Source organism: Natator depressus, chromosome 5, assembly GCF_965152275.1.
Source record: "Natator depressus isolate rNatDep1 chromosome 5, rNatDep2.hap1, whole genome shotgun sequence".
NCBI lineage: Eukaryota > Metazoa > Chordata > Testudines > Cheloniidae > Natator > Natator depressus.
Window position 1 is genome coordinate 152,689 of NC_134238.1, and position 24,582 is coordinate 177,270.

At 46.2% G+C, this 24,582-nt stretch overlaps 1 protein-coding gene across 1 annotated transcript in view; it reads left to right on the plus strand.

Moving 5' to 3' along the window:
* LOC141987126 (myosin-IIIb-like) overlaps positions 1-24,582 on the plus strand; it is a 143,253-nt gene that overhangs the window by 72,014 nt on the left and 46,657 nt on the right. The window contains exons 16-20 of the mRNA XM_074952169.1: positions 5,461-5,507; positions 5,855-5,920; positions 9,658-9,777; positions 19,725-19,810; positions 20,092-20,139. Of these exons, the coding sequence (XP_074808270.1) occupies positions 5,461-5,507; positions 5,855-5,920; positions 9,658-9,777; positions 19,725-19,810; positions 20,092-20,139 (367 nt within the window). The remainder of the gene's footprint in view (positions 1-5,460; positions 5,508-5,854; positions 5,921-9,657; positions 9,778-19,724; positions 19,811-20,091; positions 20,140-24,582) is intronic.

Sequence of the window (24,582 nt, forward strand, 5' to 3'; positions counted from 1 at the left end):
GAGCTGCTGCTATCAAGGGTAGTGACTTTGAGAAATGTGCAGGTCATAGTGGATGGCTTTTGCTGCAATGGGATTCCCCAACTGTGGTGGGGCAATAGACAGAACACATATCCCTATCTTGGGACCAGACCACCTTGGCAGCCAGTACATAAACCGAAAGGGGTACTTTTCAATGGTGCTGCAAGCGCTGGTGGAGCACAAGGGACATTTCACCAACATCAACATGGGATGGCTGGGAAAGGTACATGATGCTTGCATCTTCAGGAACTCTGGTCTGTATGAATAGCTGCAGGAAGGGACTTACTTTCCAGACCAGAAAATAACCGCTGGGGATGTTGAAATGCCTATAGTTATCCTTGGGGACCCAGCCTACCCCTTAATGCCATGGCTTATGAAGCCATACACAGGCACCCTGGACAGTAGTCAGGAGCTGTTCAACTATAGGCTGAGCAAGTGCAGAATGGTGGTAGGTTTCAGAGTAGCAGCCGTGTTAGTCTGTATTCGCAAAAAGAAAAGGAGCACTTGTGGCACCTTAGAGACTAACAAATTTATTTGAGCATAAGTTTTCGTGAGCTACAGCTCACTTCATTGGATGCATTCAGTGGAAAATACAGTGGGGAGATTTATATACACAGAGAACATGAAACAATGGGTGTTACCATACATACTGTAACCAGAGTGATCACTATGGTAACACCCATTGTTTCATGTTCTCTGTGTATATAAATCTCCCCACTGTATTTTCCACTGAATGCATCCAGTGAAGTGAGCTGTAGCTCACGAAAGCTTATGTGCAAATAGAATGGTGGTAGAATTTGCATTTGGATGTTTAAAAGTGCACTGGCGCAGTTTACTGACTCAGGTAGACCTCACCGAAACCAATATTCCCATTGTTATTACTTCTTCTTGTGTGCTCCGCAATATCTGTGAGAGTAAGGGGGAGACGTTTATGGTGGGGTGGGAGGTTGAGGTAAATTGCCTGGCCACTGATCACGTGCAGCCAGACACCAGTGTGGTTAGAAGAGCACAGCAGGGTGTGCTGCACATCAGACAAGCTTTGAAAACCAGTTCCATGACTGGCCAGGCTATGGTGTGACAGTTCTGTTTGTTTCTCCTTGATGAAAACCTGCCCCCTTGGTTCGCTCTACTTCCCTGTAAGCCAACCGACCTCCCCCCTTCGGTCACCGTTTGCAGAGGTAGTAAAGTCATTGTTGTTTCAAATTCATGCATTCTTTATTAATTCGTCACACAATTAGGGGGATAACTGCCAAGGTAGCCCGGGAGGGGTGGGGGAGGAGGGAAGCACCGGGTGGGGTGGTGGAGGAGGGAACGACAAGGCCACACTTCACTTCAAAACTTATTGAATGCCAGCCTTCTGTTGCTTGGGAAGTCCTCTGGGGTGGAGTGGTTGGGTGCCTGGAGTGCCCCCCTTTCCCCCACGTTCTTGGGCGTCTGGGTGAGGAGGCTATGGAACTTGGGGAGGAGGGTGGTCGGTTATACAGGGGCTGCAGTGGCAGTCTGTGCTCCTGCTGCCTTTCCTGCAGCTCAACCGTACCCTGGAGCATATCAGTTTGATCTTCCAGTAGCCTCAGCATTGCATCCTGCCTCCTTTCATCACGCTGCCGCTGCCTATCATCTTGATCCCGCCACCTCTCCTCTCGCGCGTCCCTCCTGCCCTCGCGTTCACTTTGTGCTTTTCTGGACTCTGACATTGCTTGCCTCCACACATTCTGCTGAGCCCTTTCAGTGCGGGAGGACTGCATGAGCTCAGAAAACATTTAATCACGAGTGCGGTTTTATTCGCCTTCTTATCTGCGCTAGCCTCTGAGACGGAGATGCTAGTCGCAATGTTGAAACATTTGCAGTTGCGAGAGGAAAAAAGGGAGAGTAGTATTTAAAAAGACACATTTTAGAGAACAATAGGTAGATTCTTTCACGGTGAACCAAGCTGTTAATATTACATAGCACATGTGCTTTCGGTACAAAGGTCATTCCCCCCACCTCTCCAAATCTCTGGGATGATCGCTTCACCCCTCCCTACACCCCGTGGCTAACAGCGGGGATGATTTCTTTTCAGCCGCAGGCAAACAGCCCAGCAGGAACGGCCACCTCTGAATGTCCCCTTAATAAAATTCCCCTATTTCAACCAGGTGATTCATGTATGATATCACTCTCCTGAGGATAACACAGAGAGATAAAGAACAGATGTTGCTTGAATGCCAGCAAACACTGGGACCATACGCTGCCATGCTTTGTTTTGCAATGATTCCAGACTACGTGCTACTGGTCTGGCGTGGTAAAGTGTCCTACCATGGAGGACGCAATAAGGCTGCCCTCCCCAGAAACCTTTTGCAAAGGCTTTGGGAGTACCTCCAGGAGAGCTTCATTGAGATGTCCCTGGAGGATTTCCGCTGCAGCCACAGACACGTTAACAGACTTTTCCAGTAGTTGTACTGGCCGCAAATGCATCCCAAGTCTTCAGGGTAAATTAATCATTAAATATGCTTGCTTTTAAACCATGTATTATATTTACAAAGGTACACTCACCAGAGGTGCCTTCTCCACCTTCAAGGTCCGGGAGCCCACCTTGGGAAGGTTGGAAGGGTATTGGCTCCAGGGTGATAAATAGTTGCTGGCTGTCGGGGAGGACGGTTTCATCCTCCTTTTCATCTTCATCTTCCTCGTCCCCCAAATCCTCATCCCTGTTGTGTGAGACTCCCCCCTTGCAGAAGTCCACGTACAGGGGTGGGGTAGTGGTAGGGGAACCACCTAGAATTGCCTGCAGCTCATCATAGAAGCGACATATCTGTGGGTCTGACCCGAAGCGGCCGTTTGCTTCTTTGAATTTTTGGTAGGCTTGCCTGAGCTCCTTAAGTTTCACACGGTACTGCTGCGGGTCCCTGTTATAGCCTCTGTCCTTCATGCCCTTGGAGATTTTTTTTCAAATATTTTGGCATTTCATCTTTTGGAATGGAGTTCTGAAAGCACGGATTCGTCTCCCCATACAGCGATCAGATCCAGTATCTTCCATTTGGTCCATGCTGGAGCTCTTTTGCGATTCTGGAACTGCATGGTCACCTGTGCTGATGAGCTCTGCATGGTCACCTCCGCTGATGACCTCGCCATGCTGGCCAAACAGGAAATGAAATTCAAAAGCTCCCGGTGCTTGTCCTGTGTACCTGGCTAGTGCATCTGAGTTGAAAGTGCTGCCAGAGCGGTCACAAAGGAGCGTTCTAGGATAGCTCCCGGAGCCCAATACCGTCTAATTGCATCCACACTACCTCAAATTCGACCTGGCGATGTTGATTTCAGCGCTAATCCCCTCGTTGGGGAGGAGTACAAAAATCGATTGCAAGAGCCCTTTAAGTCGGCAAAAATGGCTTTGTCATGTGGACGGGTGCAGGGTTAAATCGATCTAACACTGCTAAATTCGACCTAAACTCGTAGTGTAGACCAGGGCTATGATGCAAAGTGCGACGAGAGAAGAGAAGGAGAGCTGAACTGAAGATTTTTTTCCCAAAAGTTTATTTAAGAAGCCCAAGGGTTGCATAGTTCATCCCCCCCATTATTTTGTCCACCAATTAGGCATACTATCCATAACACTAGTTTTGATCTATTAATTTCTGGTTCCACGCCTTCCGTTTCTCCAAGCATAATTTCAACAGTCCTTGGATTATATCAACATGGCCTTTTTGGGTTAGACTAATCCAGCTTCTTTGGTTCTCTGCCACTTGTTTCAACATTCATTGTTGTAAACAATTTGACCTATTTTTTATGGTTATTGTAACATTTTAGGAACTTTCACTCATTTCTTAGTTTTGAGCTTACAATTGAGGTACATTTTGTAGGCCCAATAGTCACAAAACAATCCTCCTTTTGGGAAGCAGATTCTTTCAGTATGTTCACCTTATACAGAAGGTGTGCTTCAAATATATGCATTTCAGCTAGTAGTATTTATAGTTACAAGTTAGAAAACTGTTTACGTTTTACGAACATCCAGCCCACCAGTTTGTAACAGTTCTTTAACTTGTTTTGTTCTGTACTTTTCTCATCTCTGTTTTGGATGCTAAATTCCGAACCAGTTGGGCATAGGAGGTACACCCCAACTTGCGCTAGGATATGCTGTTCATGTATTTTGGCTTCGACAGACTTCCTATTTTCTAATGCCAAAGATCACTTCAACTTTGCAAAGTGCTGTGGGATATTTGACATGGGTGAACGGAATTGCAGGGAGAGTATAATACATTCAGTTAGCCTAACTTTCCAACATGCGTGCGCGTGCTTGCGCACACACACACAATATGTATATTATATAGGGCTGCCAATTAATCGCAGTTAACTCATGCAATTAACTCAAAAAAATTAATTGTGATAAAACATTAATCTCAATTAATCGCAGTTAAACAATAGAATACCAACTGAAATTTATTAAATATTTTTGGTGTTTCTCTACATTTGCAAATATCTATTTCAATTACAACACAATACAAAGTGTACAGTGCTCACTTTATATTTTATGTCTTGTTCAGCTCCTCCAGCTACCTGTTGGCATTTAGCAAATTAAATAAATAACCTGGGTCTCAGCATTTTTCTGTCCTTGATGGGATTTCCAACTCTTTCCAGTGTAGCTCTATGGGCAAATGTCATTAACATCTTGTTTGCTTACCTCTTCCAGATTGTTAATGAAAATGTGAAATAAGACTGAACCTCATCCCCCCAGCTCATTTCTTTGTTGTTTATCTTTGTCCTGTGTTTATGGTCTTTCGGCCAGTCTTCAGTTCAGGTGACAATGTTGTATCCATGTTGTGCGAGACTGTATCACATCCTTCACTAAATTCAATGCTATTTTATCTGTTTTTAACCTCATCCTGAAATTATTTAAATAACTCACCTGGTATGACTCTTTATAAGCCTCCCATGCTGACTGTTGCTCATAGTTGAGTTGTCTTCGTGATAGTCAGTGTTGTGTGGGTTCGGGGTTTTTTTGTTTTTGTTTATACTGTTAACATTCCCATTATTCTGATAGGGATAAAAGTTGCAAGGTAGTAGTAATTGTCAGGATCCCTCTTCTTACTTTTTTTTTAAAATTGGCACTATTTCTTCTTTTCTCCTTTCTTCTCACACCTCCCCAGTTGTCCCTGACTCTTTCAAAGATGGTGGCCGGTTGTTCAGTAAATTGATTAGCAATTTCCCTCAGTGCCCCAGATGCTACTTCCTAGGTTGTCTGTTTTATGTACCTGCACATTTTCCAAGTGTTCCTTTCCTGCTCTTAAGCTCATTGTTTTACCAGGGTTTCGTTCATTTGTATTCGGCATGTGAAGCTTAAACTTTTTTCTGGGGAAGAGGGTTTACCAGGACAAGCTTTCTGCACCTGTGGGGAGGTTTCCATGTCTGCTGATGGTTTCACCTGGTTTGAGGGATGGGGCTGCAGAACTCAGTGTTACCTTTCTCTTTATCCAGCCACAGTCTCCAGAACAGGGACTTTGATGCCTCACATTAAAGCCAAGGTAAGAACCATGGGGTCCCCAGGACAACCAATAACTGGGTCCTGGTGGCATGATTCTCCCATCTGGGATGTCTACAATTAAGGTGGGGGGAGAGAATGAGGACAGGCAGCCCTGCACATTGGAATCTGTCTCTGCTCCTATAGCTCTTCCTCCTTTTGTGGCAGTGGGCTTTCCCTCTTGTCTCCCTGGCACATGCATACTCACCTTTTCCTCCTTTGAAATCCATTCTCTTGTCCTTTTCCCAGCACCCTATGGGCTTGATCTTCAGATAGAGACAGGGCTCCGGGCTGGGAGCTCAGGGGAATGATGTTGGAGTATGAGATATACATGTTTAGGTCTGGTTTCAGGTCTTGCCAGGAACAGACAATAACTTCAACAACACACGGAAGCAATCAGTGGGTGCTCAATTCCGGGTAAAGTACTGTTGTTTTGCTATGCTTATTTAGTAACATGCAAGGAAATGCCGAAATGGCCCCCAGGAACCTGAACATAGTCAATAGAGCTCCTGGCACTTGGAGAAAGGACTTTTCTGAGCAATAAGTGCAGGCTGTAGTGAGGGGAAAATCTTGGCTTGCGCTGCTGAGAGGGAGCTCCCACTGCCAGAGCCCTGGCTGGCACTGCTGATGGAGTTTTCACCAACAGGACCATGGATCCAGGAGGGTCTGGTTATTCTTTGTTTGCAGTGTTGTTGTAGCTGTGTTGGTCCCAGGATATTAGCGAGAAAAGGTGGATGAGATCATGGGTGGTGGGAAAACCCTGGGCTTGGGGAGACTAGCCCCCAGCCCTGCCCCTTCTGCCCAAGGCCCTGCCCTTTCCACACCCACCGGAGCCCAGCCCCCACTATGGCCGCTGGCCCCTGCCCAGCACCACCCCCCCGCCACACACACACACACACTGTGGCTGCTAGCCCCTGCCCCAGGCTAGCACCCCCAGAGCACCAAAGAGCTGGGCAGCGCGGCCCCAGCATCCCCGGGCCGTGCCACCCAGCCCAACCCCCATGGCCAGCATGCCTTGGCCACACCGACCAGCCCAACACCCAGCTGACCGGCATCCCCTCCCCTGAAGGCGCCCCCCAGCCAAGCTGCGAGCGCTGGGCGGGTGGGCGGTGTGGCCGGAGCAGCCCTGGTCCCAGCGGCCCCAGCACAAAGGGAACAGCCTTACAGCAGGCAGAATGGGGCCTGGGCAGTACTGGGTTTACCATGGCCCCAGGCCCAGGCTCCAAAGTGGCCCCGGCCAAGCCCACACTGCTTGGGCTGCAAGGTCCCACCAGCTCTTCTCTGCCCACCATGCTCCCCTGCAGGGGCAGAAGCTTGGTCCTGCCGGCTGCTGGGGCTCATGCTGCAGGGCAGGCTCCGCCCGCACCCACCGGCAGCCAAGCTCCCCCCTCCCCTGCCTCTTCTCCCAAGCGTGCCATGTTCCCACCCCTCCCCCTTCCAGCACTTCCCCTGCCACCAAACAGCTGTTTGCCATCGCTCCTGGAGGGAGGGGGAGAAGTGGGGTTGCAGCGCATTCGGGGGAGGAGGCGGAGAAGAGGCAGGGGCGGGGCCTTGGGAAGGGGGTGGAATCTGGGCAGGGCTGAGCAAAGGCGGGGCCCTGCACTCCCCCTACACAGACCCCCTCCAGCCCCCTGCCATGAGCTGCTCAGAGCAGGGGGCTGGGAGAACTCCCACGACCCCAACCAACACCCTCAGCCCCCTGCCCTGACTCCTACACCCCTTCACACTTCCCTAGCCCCCTGCCCTGACTCCTGCACCCCCCATATACCCAGCCCCCAGTGCCCTCACTCCTGCACCCCCCCCCACATCCCCATCCCCACCCTGAGCCCCAAACAAGAGCTCCTGCAACACCCCCACACACACACTTTCCCACCTGCACCCGTCGCACCAAACAGGAGCTGCCCCAGGTAAGCGCTTCTCATCCCAACCTCCCGCCCCAACCCTGAGCCCCCTCCTGCACCCTAATTCCTTCCCAGACCTTGCATCCCCAGCCTTGACTCCTGCACCCCTCTCACACACCCCCAGCCCCCTGCCCTCCCTGACTCCCATACCCCTCCCCACATCACCACCTGCACCCCTCGCACCAAATGGGAGCTGCCCCAGGTCAGCACTCCACACCCCAACCCTGAGCCCCCTCCCTCACTCTAACTCCCTCCCAGACCCTGCACCCCTAGCCCTGAGCCCCCTCCCGCACCCTAAGTCCTGGCCAGACCCCGCACCCCGACATTTTTTTATAAAGCACTCTTATCCAAAGAGCTTTACAATAGTTAGCTAGCAGTACAAACAATATTTGGAAAGATCATTGTGGTTTGCCGAGACCCCCAGCTATTTTCAAGTGGTCTTTGGAAAAATAAGTTAGACGACAAGAACAATCAAGGTACCTCACTTCATTTTCATTTACTTGCTATTACTTATAGGAGGAGGATGAAGAAAAAAAGAATGAAAAACGAGGCGGGGGGGGATAAGAGCAAATGTTCTTTTTCTTGGCTGGGTCCCAAGAAGGGGCCCCAAAAATGAAGCTGAGCACAGGGCTCCACTAACTCTAAATCCGCCACTGGGGCTGACCTTTCCCCCACAGCTGCCTACGCCGCAGCCAGGGGCTGACTCCCCAAGCTCTGCATGCCACTGCCAGGAGAGGGGCTGACCCCTCCCTCGCCCCAGCTCCCTGCACAAGTGACAGGAGCTGGGGCTGACACCCTCTCCGCACTGCTGCTAGGGGCTGGGGCTGGCCCCTAACCCCCACAAGCTCCATTCTGGCTGGGGTTGGGGCTGGGGCTGACCCCCAAAGCTCTGCTGCCTGACACCACACGTCGCCACCCCCCACACGCATGTTCCTCCACGCCCTGCTGCGGGGGGCACTGGACTTTTTTTGTAAACTGGGCATTTGTTCATTTGCTCTCGCCAACTGATTAGTTGGCGAGAGCAAATGGGATAAATGTCCATTTTTGTCAAAAAAGACAGGAAGGCCAGGACAGAGCTTAAAAAGGGAACTGTCCCTGCCAAATGGGGATGTATGGTCACCCTATCTCCAGACAAGTGGGTCCTGAGGGAGTCTGGCCAGGGCAGGGGCAGACCCTGGCCTGGCTTATCACGCCACTCCTGAGAGGCTGGAGTGATTTCCCCAGCCTGGCACTGAACCAGCCCTGGATGCGCTGCCAGCTCAGCCTAGCAGACGCCGCCACCTTCCAGCAGGGCCGGTGAGCGTGGCCAGGGGGCAGGGTGTGAAGGAGTGGGTCTCTGGAGGGGCTGCTGGCCAGTGGAGGGCCTATTGGGGGGCAGTGGGGGAGGTCTGTGTGTTGGGATGCTGGGCAGTGTGGGGTCTGAGTGGGGTGCTGTGTAGTTGTGGTGGTGGGCTGGGGGAAGCGCATTGGGCAGTAGTGGTGCGGCTGTGTGTGGGGGGTGCTGGGCAGGGGTGGTAGTGTGCAGGCCGCTGTGCATTTGTGATGGAGGGTCTATGTGGGGGGCCGCTGGGCATAGCAGTTCCGGGGGACGCTGGGCATAGGGAGTCGGAGGCTGTGTGGCACGGCATGGGCCCATCCCTAAGGGGAAGGGCCACGCTGGCAGCACAGGGCTGGGGGGGCCACTGTGCATCTGGCAACTTCCGGTTTGTATACAGCGCACTTGCACTGGGCTGGGTGGAGCAGGGCCAGCCCCACCATGCTATGCCGCATTGCCCCTGGCTGGCCTCTCGCTCTGGGGACCGATCTCCCCACACCATGTTCCTTTGCCCCCATGGGGCCCCACAAATATGTTTGGCGCATGGCCCACAAAGGTTAATCTGGCCCTGGTCCTGGAGGTGGAGCATGGGCACGGACGTGTCAGGCTGTTTGTGAAGGTACAGTCTTCCCATGCCTATGATGCCAGCCACCCATGGATGAGGTAATGTTATTGATATTAGTATTTGTTGGCGAAAGAAGCAAGCTTTCAGTTTCAAGCTGACACAGAGGCAATGTACTCAGAGTGTCACAGCTAACTACAAGTTGGTACAGATAAGGAGTTCACATGTTGCAAAAGGCCATTCAGAATGAAGTGGCCAGTTGACACCTCTATAGTCCTAGGACAAAGGAGGGTGAGTGGGTTACAGATTGTTGTAATGAGCCAAAAATCAGAAAATTATTTGGCATTTGCTGACCTGTGTCACCGCCTCCTGCTAGCATTCACTATCCGTGCTGATGGAGCGAATGTACTCTGCTAACCCACACTTTGTGCGCTGCATCAAACCGAACAGCCAGAAGGAGCCGGGCGTGGTTGACAGCCAAGTTGTGCTGGAGCAGGTGAGTGAGGGGCTCAGCATCCCTTCAGCCAGGTCCTGTTAGGAACCAGACCTGTGACAGAGCAGGGGGCTGGATACAGCTGGGACTGGGCAGGACAAACCCCATTGTGAGGATGGGGTTTGAAGACTGAATGGCTTGAATGAACACTGAAAGCTTATTCTTTCAGCAGGAGGGGCAATGACGGGGGCAGGGAGCAGAGAAGGCATAGCTCTTTCTCCACTTAAACTCTGAGTGTTTAGGGTTCTTCTCCACACTCCAGGACTCTGGCACCAAAATTCATACTCCAGCCCTCCCTCTACCACTTTTCCTAATTACAGCAGGATCTGCCTCCCAGGGCACTAGCACTAGAGATCCCACTCCCAGCCCCCTAGTAAGATGCACAGTCGGGTGCATGCTGTTGCTGGGATTCAAGATCCCAACCTCAGATGGTACTTTCCCGACTGAGGTGATAGCTCTCTTCTGAGGAGAACTGTCTTTCAGGTCAGTAAAATCCCATGGGAAGCAAGTCTAAGGGGAAAAACAATTGAAGACAGTTGGCAGTTTTTCAAAGAGACATTAAGGGCACAAGAACAAACTATCCCACTGCATAGGAAAGATAGGAAGTATGGCAAGAGACCACTCTGGCTTAACCAGGAGATCTTCAATTATCTAAAACACAAAAAAGAGTCCTACAAAAAGTAGAAAATCTGTCAAATTACAAAGGATGAATATAAACAAATAACACAAGTATGTAGGGACAAAATTAGAAAAGCCAAGGCACAAAACGAGATCAAACTAGCTAGGGACATAAAAGGAAACAAGAAAACATTCTACATATATATTTGAAGCAAGAGGAAGACCAAGGACAGAGGAGGCCCGTTACTCAATGAGGGGGGAAAGACAATAACAGAAAATGTGGAAATGGCAGAGATGCTTAATGACTTCTTTGTTTCGGTTTTCACCAAGAAGGTTGGTGGCGGTTTGACGTTTAACATAGTGAATGCCAGTGAAAATGAGGTAGGATCAGAGTCTAAAATAGGGAAAGAACAAGTCAAAAATTACTTAGACAAGTTATATGTCTTCAAATCACCAGGGCCTGATGAAATGCATCCTAGAATACTCAGAGCTGACTGAGGAGATATCTGAGCCATTAGCAATTATCTTTGAAAAGTCATGGAAGACAGGAGACATTCCAGAAGACTGGAAAAGGGCAAATCTAGTGCCCATCTATAAAAAGGGAACTAAGAACAACCCAGGGAATTAAAGACCAGTCAGCTTAACTTCTGTACCCGGAAAGATAATGGAGAAAATAATTAAGTAATCAATTTGCAAACATCTAGAAGATAATAAGGTGATAAATAACAGTCAGCATGGATTTGTCAAGAACAAATCGTGTCAAACCAACCTGATAGCTTTCTTTGACAGGGTAACAAGCCTTGTGGATGGGGGGAAGCGATAGATATGGTATATCTTGACTTTAGTAAGGGTTTTGATACTGTCTCGCATGACCTTCTCATAAACAAACTAGGGAATTGCAATCTAGATGGAGCTACTATAAGGTGGGTGCATAACTGGTTGGAAAATCATTCCCAGAGTGTAGTTATCAGTGGTTCACAGTCATGCTGAAAGGGCATAACGAGTGGGGTCCCGCAGGGATCAGTTCTGGGTCCGGTTCTGTTCAATATCTTCATCAGTGATTTAGATAATAGCATACAGAGTACACTTATAAAGTTTATGGATGATACCAAGCTGGGAAGGTTTGCAAGTGCTTTGGAGGATAGGATGAAAATTCAAAATGATTTGGACAAACTGGAGAAATGGTCTGAAGTAAATAGGATGAAATTCAAAAAGGACAAATGCAAAGTACTCCACTTAGGAAGGAACAATCAGATGCACACATACAAAATGGGAAATGACTGTCTAGGAAGGAGTTCTGCAGAAAAGGATCTGGGGGTCATAGTGGATCACAAGCTAAATGAGTCAACAGTGGAACACTTGCAAAAAAAGCAAACCTCATTCTGGGATGTCTTAGCAGGAGTGATGTAAGTAAGACACAAGAAGTAATTCGTCCGCTCTACTCCACGCTGATTAGGCCTCAGCTGGAGTCTTGTGTCCAGTTCTGGGCACCACATTTCAGGAAAGATGTGCACAAATTTGGAGAAAGTCCAGAGAAGAGCAACAAAAATGATGAAAGGTCTAGAAAACATGACCTATGAAGGAAGATTGAAAAAATTGGGTTTGTTTAGTCTGGAGAAGAGAAGACTGAGGGAGGAATGTTGGGTATGTTGGCAACAAGAAGAAAGCCAAGGAAAGTGTGGGCCCCTTACTGAATGAGGGAGGCAACCTAGTGACAGAGGATGTGGAAAAAGCTAATGTACTCAATGCTTTTTTTGCCTCTGTCTTCACGAACAAGGTCAGCTCCCAGACTGCTGCGCTGGGCATCACAACATGGGGAGGAGATGGCCAGCCCTCTGTGGAGAAAGAGGTGGTTAGGGACTATTTAGAAAAGCTGGACGTGCACAAGTCCATGGGGCCGGACGAGTTGCATCCGAGAGTGCTAAAGGACTACTCAGGATTGGTCCTGCTTTGAGCAGGGGGTTGGACTAGATGACCTCCCAAGGTCCCTTCCAACCCTGATATTCTATGATTCTATGAAACGATACGTTTCAAGCACATAAAAGGTTGTTACAAGGTGGAGAGAGAATTTTTTCTCATTAACCTCTGAGGATAAGACAAGAAGCAATGGGCTTAAATTGCAGTATGGGTGGTTTAGGTTTCACATTAGGGAAAACTTCCTAACAGTCAGGGTGATTAAACACTGGAATAAATTGCCTACTGAGGTGGTGGAAGCTCCATTATTGGAGGTTTTTAAGAGTAGGTTGGACAGACACCTGTCAGGGATGGTCTAGATAATGCTTGGTCCTCCCATGAGTGCAGGGGACCGGACTAGATGACCTCCCGAGGTCCCTTCCAGTCCTACGATTCTATAAAACAAAATGGCCCTTAGCTCTGCTCAAGGGGTGCTCTGTTTTACCTGCTCATATGATGAGAACAGAGTCGCCCAGAACTAAGAATTTTTGAGGCTAAAATAAGATCACACATGTTCTATGGGGCCAAAAACAACGAGGAGTCCTTGTGGCACCTTAGACACTAACAAATTTATTTGGGCATAAGCTTTAGTGGGTTAGAACCCACTTCATCAGCTGTGTGGAGTGGAAAATACGGTAGCAGGTATAAATACAGAGCACATGAAAAGATGGAGATGCCTTACCAAGGGACTATTCAAGGGACACCATCATAGGACCTAACCACATCAGCCACACCATCAGGGGCTCATTCACCTGCACGTCTACCTATGTGATATATATATGCCATTATGTGCCAGCAATGCCTCTCTGCCCTGTACATTGGCCAAACCGAACAGTCTCTATGCAAAAGAATAAATGGACACAAATCTGACATCAGGAATTATAACATTCAAAAACCAGTCGGAGAGCACTTCAATCTCCCTGGACACTCAATAACAGACCTAAAAGTGGCAAATCTTCAACAAAAAAACTTCAAAAAGACTCCAACGTGAAACTGCAGAACTGGAATTAATTTGCAAACTGGACACCATCAAATTAGGCCTGAATAAAGACTGGGAGTGGTTGGGTCATTACAAAACCTAATTTCCCCCATACTAATTTCCCCCTACTGTTACTTACAGCTTCTTGTCAACTGTTTGAAATGGGCCACGCTCATTACCACTACAAAAGTGATTTTTCCTCCCTTGGTATCCTACTGTTAATTGAATTGTCTTGTTAGACTGACCTCCTACTTGGTAACGCAACTCCATCTTTTCATGTGCTGTGTATTTATACCTGCTACTGTATTTTCCACTCGATGCATCTGATGAAGTGGGTTGTAGCCCACAAAAGCTTATGCCCAAATAAATTTGTTAGTCTCTAAGGTGCCACAAGGACTCCTCGTTGTTTTTGCTGATACAGACTAACACGGCTACCACTCTGAAACCTGTCACCATATGGGGCCAGAGTTTGGCATAGGGCCATATTTCGGCCTTAGGGAGTGTTCAAAATAATTTTCTGAGGAGACTTTCACTTTTTATATGCTGAGGTGGGTGTTCTTTCTTAAGTAGTAGAGCCTGTACTGCTTTTCTTAATTTTTGGTCTAAGATCTGTGCTCTTCCAGATTATAGATGGCCCTGTCTTCGCCTTCAGGAGCTGGAGGAACAACCTGTGTACTCCTTATTTCCATGGTATAAGACCTTTCAATTTATTATAGATAGGTTGGGTTTCTCTCTTAGTGTTGATATCTTTTAATCAACATAATCAACTAGTCAAACATACAATGACAGATACTGTGAAGAAGATCTGGCTATGATTCACGATTCTAAGTTTGCCTTTTGGTTTTCTACTTTTGAAGACAGCTCATGTTTTTATAAAACCCATATTTATGTAAGGCAGATACTCAGTTAAGATTCAAAACCATGGAAACTGCTGTCCCATAAGGCAGACAAAGAAAAGTTCCTTCACATCTTATCTTTTCCCCACGTAAATCTGGAGAGTTGGAACACCTACCTCAGTACCTTTTGGACTGTAGAATTTTCCAGCTGCTGAAAGCATGCTCGTTTTTACCTCTTTTGTCTCAAAAAGAAATTTTGTCACCATCCCAAAAGATAATGCTTAGCTTTTTCCTCAGTCCAGAGTAGTAATCAAATCAGTGGTTTTGAATTTTTCTTATTAGCCACATTAGAAAAAGCCACATGTATTAGCCACAATTCAATAGCGTATTAGCCACATGTGGCTAGTGGCGAACATATTGGACACTGCTGAATTACATCATTGATGAAGATATTGAACATAACCAGACCCAGAACCGATCCCTGCAGGACCCCACTTGATGTGCCTTTCCAGCTTGACTGTGAACCACTGATAACTACTCTCTCTGGGAACAGTTTTCCAACCAGTTATGCACCTATCTTATAGTAGCTCCATCTAGCTTATAGTTCCCTAGTTTGTTTATGAGAAGGGCATGTGAAACAGTATCAAAAGCCTGGCTAAAGTCAAGATATACCACATCCACTGCTTTCCCCCCCATCCACAAAGCTTGTTACCCTGTCAAGGAAAGCAATTTGTTCTTGACAAATCCATGCTGACTGTTACTTATTACCTTACTATCTTAAGACCACAAGAACAGCCATACTGGGTCAGACCAAAGGACTATCTAGCCCAGTATCCTGTCTTCCAACAGTGGCCAATGCCAGGTGCCCCAGAGGGAATGAACAGAACATGTAATCACCAAGTGATCCAACCCTGTCGCCCATTACAAATCTGGAATAAATTTTCCCTGCCACATCTATCAGACTATTAGGTCTGTAAGAAGCAGGATTCTTTCTATTCCCTTTTAAAAAATAAAATAGGAACTACAGTACTGGGCTTCCAGTTAGACGGAATCAATCAAGTATGATTAACAACAGTATATAATTTAGCCAAGACCACCAATTAAGAGTCTCCTGAAAAATTTCAGCAGGGAGAAAAGTCTTCCCCTGAAGCTTTTTTCTGTTGTTGGACTAAAATAAATGACTATACTTCACTGTCCGTTACTGGAGACCAGAGTGGTAAATCAGACCGAGGATTCCTCATTGCATCAATTATAGTAAAATTAGATTTAAAAAAGCTGATTTGGGTGAATCATTAAAGACCTGGCCAAAATATACTATCCAGGTGTCATCATTAATATAGGGTTCCTCAACTGAAGTGTCTCTACCAGTGCCGGAGGCTACCATCTCATAAAACATGGAAGAATTTTTAGCTCTAGCTCAGGGATCAGCAACCTTTGGCATGCGGCCCGTCAGGGAAATCCGCTGGCGGGCCAGGACGGTTTGTTTGCCTGCAGCGTCTGCAGGTTCAGCCGATCACAGTTCCCACTGGCCGCTGTTCGCCATTCCAAGCCAATGGGGGCTGCGGGAAGCAGCACGGGCAAGGGCCATATCAATTTGCTCATCCAGACATGCCAACAATGACTCAGAATAAAATGGGGAGTTTATAGAGGCAAAATAACATTTAATACTAAAATTTGGTGATCAAGAAAAAAAATTGAATACAGCCTGAATGCCCTAACACTTTAAGAACATAAGAATGGCCATACTGGGTCAGACCAAAGGTCCATCCAGCCCAGTAACCTGTCTTCCGACAGTGGCCAATGCCAGGTGCCCCAGAGATAGTGAACCTAACAGGTAATGATCAAGTGATCTCTCTCCTGCCATCCATCTCCACCCTCTGACAAACAGTGGCTAGGGACACCATTCCTTACCCATCCTGGCTAATAGCCATTAATGGAGTTAACCTCCATGAATTTATCTAGTTCTCTTTTAAACCCTGTTATAATCCTAGCCTTCACAACCTCCTCAGGCAAGGAGTTCCCCAGGTTGACTGTGTGCTGTGTGAAGAACTTCCTTTTATTTGTTTTAAACCTGCTGCCCATTAATTTAATTTTGTGGCCCCTAGTTCTTATGGGAACAAGTAAATAACTTTTCTTTATTCACTTTCTCCACACCACTCATGATTTTATAGACCTCTATCATATCCACCCCTTAGTCTCCTCTTTTCCAAGCTGAAAAGTCCTAGTCTCTTTAATCTCTTCTCATATGGGACCCGTTCCAAACCCCTAATCATTTTAATTGCCCTTCTCTGAACCTTTCCTTATGCCAGTATATCTTTTTTGAGATGAGGAGACGACATATGTATGCAGTTATTCAAGATGTGAGCGCACCATGGATTTATATAAGGGCAATAAGATATTCTCCGTTTTATTCTCTATCCCTTTTTTAATGATTCCTAACATCCTGTTTGCTTTTTTGACTGCCGCTGCACACTGCATGGATGTCTTCAAAGAACTATCCACAATAACTCCAAGATCTCTTTCCTGATTAGTTGTAGCTAAATTATCCCCCATCATATTGTATGTATAGTTGGGGTTATTTTTTCCAATGTGCATTACTTTACATTTATCCACTGTGACAAAGTTCCTCCTCTGCCTTGGTGGGTCCTGCGCTTATTGGTGGATTTCCTCACCTCAGAGGTTCACGGCAGCCCTCAGTTTGGCCACTTTCGTGGCTCAAACCTGCACTTCACTCAGTTAGCCTCATCACTGGCCAGCATGGGGAAAAGAAGAAGAACAATCCCTGCAGTCTCTGCTGATCCACCTAGTGGATCAGGGAACAGGCCAGAGACCTTCCCCTCTGGTGGAACTCACAGTCCAGTTCAACTCCTCCGGTATCAAGTAGGGAGGTATGGGGGGAACCCGGGCCCGCCCTCTACTCTGGGTTCCAGTCCAGGGTCCTGTGGATTGCAACTGTCTACAGTGACTCCTGTAACAGCTGCATGACAGCTACAACTCCCTGGGCTGCTTCCCCATGGCCTCGTCCCAATACCTTCTTTATTCTCACCACAGGACCTTCCTCCTGAAGTCTGATAATGCTTGTACTTCTCAGTCTTCCAGTAGTATGCCTTCTCACTCTCAGCTTCTTGAGCCTCTTGCTCCCAGCTCCTTGCACGCACACCACAAACTGAAGTGAGCTCCTTTTTAAACCCAGGTGCCCTGATTAGCCTGCCTTAATTGATTCTAGCAGCTTCTTGATTGGCTGCAGGTGTTCTAATGAGCCTATCTACCTTAATTGTTTCCAGAAAGTTCCTGATTGTTCTGGAACCTTCCCTGTTACCTTACCCAGGGAAAAGGGACCTACTTAACCTGGGGCTAATATATCTGCCTTCTATCACTCTCCTGTAGCCATCCGGCCTGACCCTGTCACACCACATTAAATTTCATTTGCCATTTTGTTGCCCAATCACTTAGTTTTGTGAGATCTTTTTGAAGTTCTTCACAGTCTGCTTTGGTCTTAACTATCTTGAGCAGTTTAGTATCGTCTGCAAACTTTGCCACCTCACTGTTTACCCCTTTCTCCAGATCATTTATGAATAAGTTGAATAGGATTGTCCTATGACTGACCCTTGGGAACACCACTAGTTACCCCTCTCCATTCTGAAAATTTGCCATTTATTCCTACCCTTTGTTCCCTGTCTTTTAACCAGTTCTCAATCCATGAAGGGACCTTCCCTCTTATCCCATGACAACTTAATTTACATAAGAGCCTTTGGTGAGTTTAGTAAGGCATTTGGCATAATCCCATGTGATATTCTTGTAAAAAAACCTAGGGAAATGGGTCTAGATAAAACTACTATAAGGTGGGTTCACAAGTGGTTGAAAGACTACACTCAGAGTGGTTATCAATAGTTCAATCAAACTGGGAGGATGTCTCAAGTGGGGTTCCATGGGAGTCAGTCCTGGGTCTGGTACTAGTCAATATTTTCATTAATGACTTGGATAATAGGAGAAGAGAGAGCTTCTAAAATTTGTGGATGACACCAAGCTGGGAGGGATTGCAAGCACTTTCAAGGACAGGATTAGAATTCCAAGTGACTTTGACAACCTGGAGAATAAGCCTGAAATAAACATGATGAAATTCAATAAAGACAAGTGCAAAGTACTACATATCATGTCTACTGCTTACCCCTGTATCCACTAGGCTGGTAACCCTGCCAAAGAGGGAAATTAGGTTGGTTTGGCATGATGTGTGTTTGAAAAATCCATTCTGGTTATTCCTTATAACACCTTTTTATAACTCAACGTCCTGACAAATTGTTTAATACTTTTTTTCAGTATCTTTCCAGGTATTGAAGTTAGGCCAACTGGTCTGTAATTCCTTGGGTCCTCTCTGTTTCCATTTTTAAAGATAGGTGCTATGTTTGCCCTTCTCTGGACCTCAGCCATTCTCCAGGAGTTCCTGAAGATAATTTCTCATGTTCCAAGATTGCTTCTGCTAGTTCCTTAAGTACCTTAGGATGAATTTCATCAGGCCTTGCTGACCTCATTACCTTTGACTTGTCTAAATATTCTTTAGCCTCTTCTTTCCCTGTTTTGGCTTGCAATCCTTCCCCTTATTGTTAATATTAATTGTGTTGAGTGTCTGGTCACCGTTAACCTGTTTAGTGAAGACTGAAGCAATATAGGGATTGAACGCTTCAGTCTTCTTGATGTCCTATTTTTATTAGCTCTCCTTCCTGGGTAAGTAGAGGACCTACACTTTCCTTCATCTTTCTCTTGTTCCCAATGTATTTAAAGAACCTCTTCTTATTGCCTTTGATGTCCTTTGCTAGGTATAACTCATTTGGTGATTTAGCCTTTCTGATTTTTTCCTATATGCTTACGCTATTATTTTGTTCTCCTCCTTAGCAGTTCATCCATGTTTCTGCTTTTTGTAGGATGCTTTTTTTATTTTTAGGTCATTCATTCAAGGTCTCCTGATGGAGCCATCTTGGTTTCTTCCTATTCTTCCTATTTTTCACATTGGGATAGTTTGCAGTTGTGTCTTTAATATTGTCTCTTTGAGCAAATGCCAGCTCTCCTGATCTCCTATATCCCTTAGATTTTCTTCCCATTGACCTTACCCTACCACTTTTCTGAATTTGTTGATGTCTGCTTTTTTGAAGTCTATTGTCCTTATTCAGCTGCTCTCACTTCTTCCTTTCTTTCAAATCATGAAATCTATGATTTCATGTTCACTTTCCCCCAGTTGCGTTCCACCTTCAAATTCACAGTCAGTTCCTCCCTGCTGGTCAAAATGAAGTATAAAAAGGCTGACCCACTTGGTTATTTTCTCCACTTTCTGAAACAAATTTGTCCCAAATACATTCCAAAGAACTTATTGGAAATGTTGTTTTGCTGTATGACTTTTCCAACAGATGTCTCTAGATCAACCAGAAGTTATTGGTCTGGTTACAGGAATATCTGCATGAACTTCTTTGACCTATGCTGTGCAGGAGGCCAGACTTAGATGATCATAATCGTCCCTTCTGGCCGTAAAATCTGTTATTCTCTTTTTGAACCTTATTGTGCTCTCACCTCAGCTCAGGTACAATGGATTGCTGGAAACCATCCGGATTCGGCGAAACGGCTTTTCCTGGAGACCCTCTTTTGAGGAATTTGCAGAAAGGTTTGTTAAAATCATGAAATGTTGTTTGATGAAGGTCAGTAGGGAAGTGATTCCAATAATGGGGGGAGGGAAATGCCATTCTGATCAACAGTGAGTGAAACGACCTGATTAAAAAGTGTTAAAAGGACCTAAGACTGTGGGTATGGTATGTGTGGGGCAGGAGGAGGAAGTGGACGGGTACTGATTTGCAGTCATCCTTGCTGTAATGGAGACACTGGATCAGCTCAGGGCATCAGAGATTTATCTCTTCCTTGTTGTTAAATTTGGTTTGTTTCTGGCAGATACCGAATTCTCCTAATTAAACCAGATGTCCCACTCACACAGGAAAGGTAAGAACCTTCCTCTCTGCCCCCTGTAGTCATGAGTAAAGAACAACACAGGAAATTTCTGAAGAGCAAAATTTGCTAAATCAACTTGATTGCTGTTGTGAAGGAATTGCAAACTGAATAGGTGAAGGGAGTAGCGTGGGAAGGGATCTTGCGATGAAGGGACTATAAGTACCTAGACATAGTGATTTGGAGTTTGGTAAAAGCATTTGATACAGTTATGTATGGAACCTTTCTCCCTCAAATAATTCACATTGGCTTGGATAGGAACTCTGTCACATAGAGGAGAGACACCCGGCTGAAGGAGGAAAGTGATAATGGGGCAGTGTCCAGCTCTGGTCGGTCTCCCTCCCTCCCTCCCTCCCTCTCTCACTCACTCTCTCTCTCTCTCTCTCTCTCTCTCCTCCCCCAGTTCTTTATTGATGATCTGGTTTGTGAGTATGTGTGCTGCCTTCTTGCTTCCTACTCTCTATACTCAGTGGTCCAGTTCCTGTGTTTGTGCATGTTTAACATTGGGTGTGTGCATCTACTCAGTGTCTGCTGCTAGTTATCTGCCATTCAGACTGTTATGTTTTGTTCAGACTTAACTGGTTCATAGTTATTACATGTTTTGTTTGGCAACTTACCTGCGAGTCTTCCTTCATTTTTATTTTTTTTTATTTTTTGCTGTTTTGGGATTGCCATTCTGGGGTGCATCTATGCATAACATTATGGCAATGAGTGCTTCTATTGTGTAACCCATGCTGCCTGTACATCCTTCTGTTGTTGAATGGTGATACTTTATTCAGAATTTCTGGAACTGTGTGCAGATCATGCAACTCTCCCATGCTGCTAGATTACCCCAGATGCAGAACTGCTTAGGCTGTTATCGCATTGATATTTATGATGGACTCCTGGAGCCCAAGTCCTCTTTTGATGCAGCTGTGCAGCATCTCAGTGAGTATTTTGACACTGGAGATTCTGTTCTGTTAAAGAGGAAAACAATTTTTTGAAGCTCATCAGCAGCCTAATGAAACCATATATGAATTTATTTATGGTGGTTGACGCAGGACTGTGATTTTGTGGATATTATGATGATCATGCTCTTGGATATTTTTGTGGTTGGCATAGCCAGTGACCACCTTGGTGAATGGTTACTGGTGCAAGATGCTAGAACCCTAACTTTTGATGCTGCAGTTACCAAGAGCAAGGCATATGAGGGCTCAGGCTGAAAGAGGTTCTGTGTCTCAGACTGCTGCTACCTTTGTGTCTGTGCTTAAACTATTAGCTGCTCATTGTTCTTCCATCACCCAGAGTCAGACGATACTACATACTCCTGCTCCACAGCCTCAGCAGTGAAAATTGCCTGTGTGGTAGTACAGATCACTTGGCCAATTTTTTTGCCTGCTTGGCTAGAACTGCTGAGTGCTGGGCTTGCAGAGAGAAAGGACATTTTAAGTTAGTGTGCCATTGTACACTGGTTCATGACAAGTGCAGGACAAGTGCAGAGTCCTAAACTTAGGAAGGAAGAATTCCATGCACCGCTACAGGCCTGGGACCAACTGGCTAAGCAGCAGTTCTGCAGAAAAGGACCTGGGGATTACAGTGGATGAGAAGCTGGATATGAGTCAGCAGGGTGCCCTCATTGCCAAGAAGGCCAATGGCATTTTGGGCTGTATTAGTAGAAGCATTGCCAGCAGATCGAGGGAAGTGATTATTCCCCTCTATTTGGTACTGGTGAGGCCACATCTGAAGTATTGCATCCAGTTTTGTTCCTCCCACTACAGAAAGGATGTGGAGAAATTGGAGAGAGTCCAGCGGAGGGCAACGAAAATGATTAGGGGGCTGGGGTACATGACTTATGAGGAGAGGCTGAGGGAACTCGTGTTGTTTAGTCTGCAGAAGAGAAGAATGAGGGGGGATTTGATAGCAGCCTTCAACTACCTGAAAGGGGGTTCCAAAGAGGATGGAGCTAGGCTGTTCTTAGTGGTGGCAGCTGACAGAACAAGAAGTAATGGTCTCAAGTTGCAGTGGGGGAGGTCTAGGTTGGATATTAGGAAACACTATTTCACTAGGAGGGTGGTGAAGCACTGGAATGGGTTACCTAGGGAGGTGGTGGAATCTCCATCCTTAGGGGTTTTTAAGGCCCGGCTTGACAAAGCCTTGGCTGGGATGATTTAGTTGGTGTTGGTCCTGCTTTGAGCAGGGGATTGGACTAGATGACCTCCTGAGGTCTCTTCCAACCCTAATATTCTATGATTCTATGACAAGAAGAGGCCTGAAGTGCATATTGTCTAGGGAAGTCATGGAAGCTCTTTCACTGGAGGTTTTCAAAACAAGGCTGGATAGCCAACTATCTTGGATGGCTTAGACACAACAAATCCTGCATCTTGGCACGGGGTTAGACAAGATGGTCCTTTCTGACCCTGTGGTTCTATGATTCTATATTGGGAACATGAAGCCACATGAGACCACCTTGTTGCCTTGAATACAATACAGGGACTCCAATGTTGCCTTTAATACAATCTTCTCATGTGGAAAGGCACTGGAACTGATCTCTCATATCATAGAAATTAATGGTACACTGCTGAGGTGCCTGGTGGATACAGGTGCTGCAGTTAACATTCTCCCTTTTGGGTCAGTTCATAATCTGGACATTTGCCCAACCACAGTGGTTATAAAAGCCTGGAATTTGTATTTGCAGACAGTGGGTGAAACTGTGTGTTCTGTGCTCTACAAAGGCATAGCCTTGACTGCAAAGTTTTATCTTGTTAAAGACGATGCTGTGAATGTTGTTCCATTATTGTCCTACGATTTGTGCTTACAATTTGGTATCATGCATGAGCTCTCACAGCATATCTCAGGTGTGGTTATGTCAGCTAGATTAGAAGGGGATACCCAATGTATCCTTCAGAGACACCATGATTTGTTTAACAATGACAGTGTTCCATCCATGGGCTATGCATACTCTTTGCTGTTGGATTTGAACACCAAGCCCTTTGCACCCCGTGCATGAGATGTACCTCCTATACTTGTGGACAAGATCTGAGCAGAACTGCAATGCATGAAAACTGATGATATCATTTGGGAGGTGGAAGGGCCTATGGACTGAAGCTTATCCACAGTGATAGTATACCAGAAGAATGGTGATATTCAATTTCACAGATTTTAGGGCTCTTAATAAATATGAGAAACGTGAGCAGTTTCAGTTGCCAACCTTCAAAGAGGTGACCTGTTGGGTCAGTGGATCCCAGATTTTCTCTGTGTTGGATTACTGATCCAGTTATTGGAAAATAACTGTGTCTGGAAGTTTGCTTTCAGCATGCCATTAGGGAGGTACTGCTATCAATGACTCCCTTTTGGTTTAGTCTCTGCTCCTTGAAGTATTTGAGAGTGGTCTCTCAGCTCTTTGGTAATATCCAGCATGCATGGTGCTATTTGGATGACATTCTTGTCTTTGATAAGACCCTTCCTGAGCATAATGCTTACCTGGACCAGGTGCTAACCCGACTCCAACAAGCTGGCATAAAGTTGAATGTGGCCAGCTGCAGTTTTGTGAAAGATGCTGTAGAGTTTCTGTGACATTCTCTGTCAGCTGATGGTGTGAAACTGACACCTGAATGGCTACAAGCTGTAGCTTCGCTACCGAAACACACAGATTGTAGCGGTATACGTTCATTCCTTGGCCTAGTAAAAGAGGTAGGTGGCCGTGTTCTACCCAATTTTAGTACCCTTGCCAAGCTGCTGAGAGATCTAATCCAGGGACGGTTAGTTTGGACTAAAGAGACCAAACAGATCTCTTTCTCATTTTGATCCAAGGAAGCCCATAGTGATTCAAATTGATGTATGCAATCAGGGTCTGGGCACAGTTCTGTTCTAGGAGGGGTGGCCAGTTATATACTAATCCCGTACTCTCACCCTGACAGAAGCAAAGTATTCCCAGATTGAGCTAGAGTTCTTGGTGATGGTTTTTGCTATTGTACGCTTCAAAGTCTATTTACTGGGAAAACATTTTACTTTAGAAACTGATTTGCCTATTTTGGGCCTCTGTCATAAGGCTGTTGATATGCTGAACATGAAGCTGCAGCAGTGGGTTATCGGTTGCAGCAGTATGACTGGTTTTCATTTGGTACAAAGATCTAATTTACTTACTGATACTCTTTCAAGAAATTCTGACGGGTTGGCACCCTCGTGTGCAGAAATGGCAAGGTACGTGTTATGCTTTTTACTGAACAGCTTGCCAGTTGACTTAAGGCAGACTGCTGCTCTTCAAGATGCTGAACTGTGCAAGGTGATACATGCTGTACAAACGGGTTGGATAGACCCAGTTCTTAAGAGAATTTTGTCTATATTCTACAAAATTTTGTTCTGAGCTCACAGTGAAGACATGTGCTACTCAACATATCTTATGCAGAGGAGCACGGATGATCATCCCAGCATCATTCGACATGCAGTCCTGGATGTGAC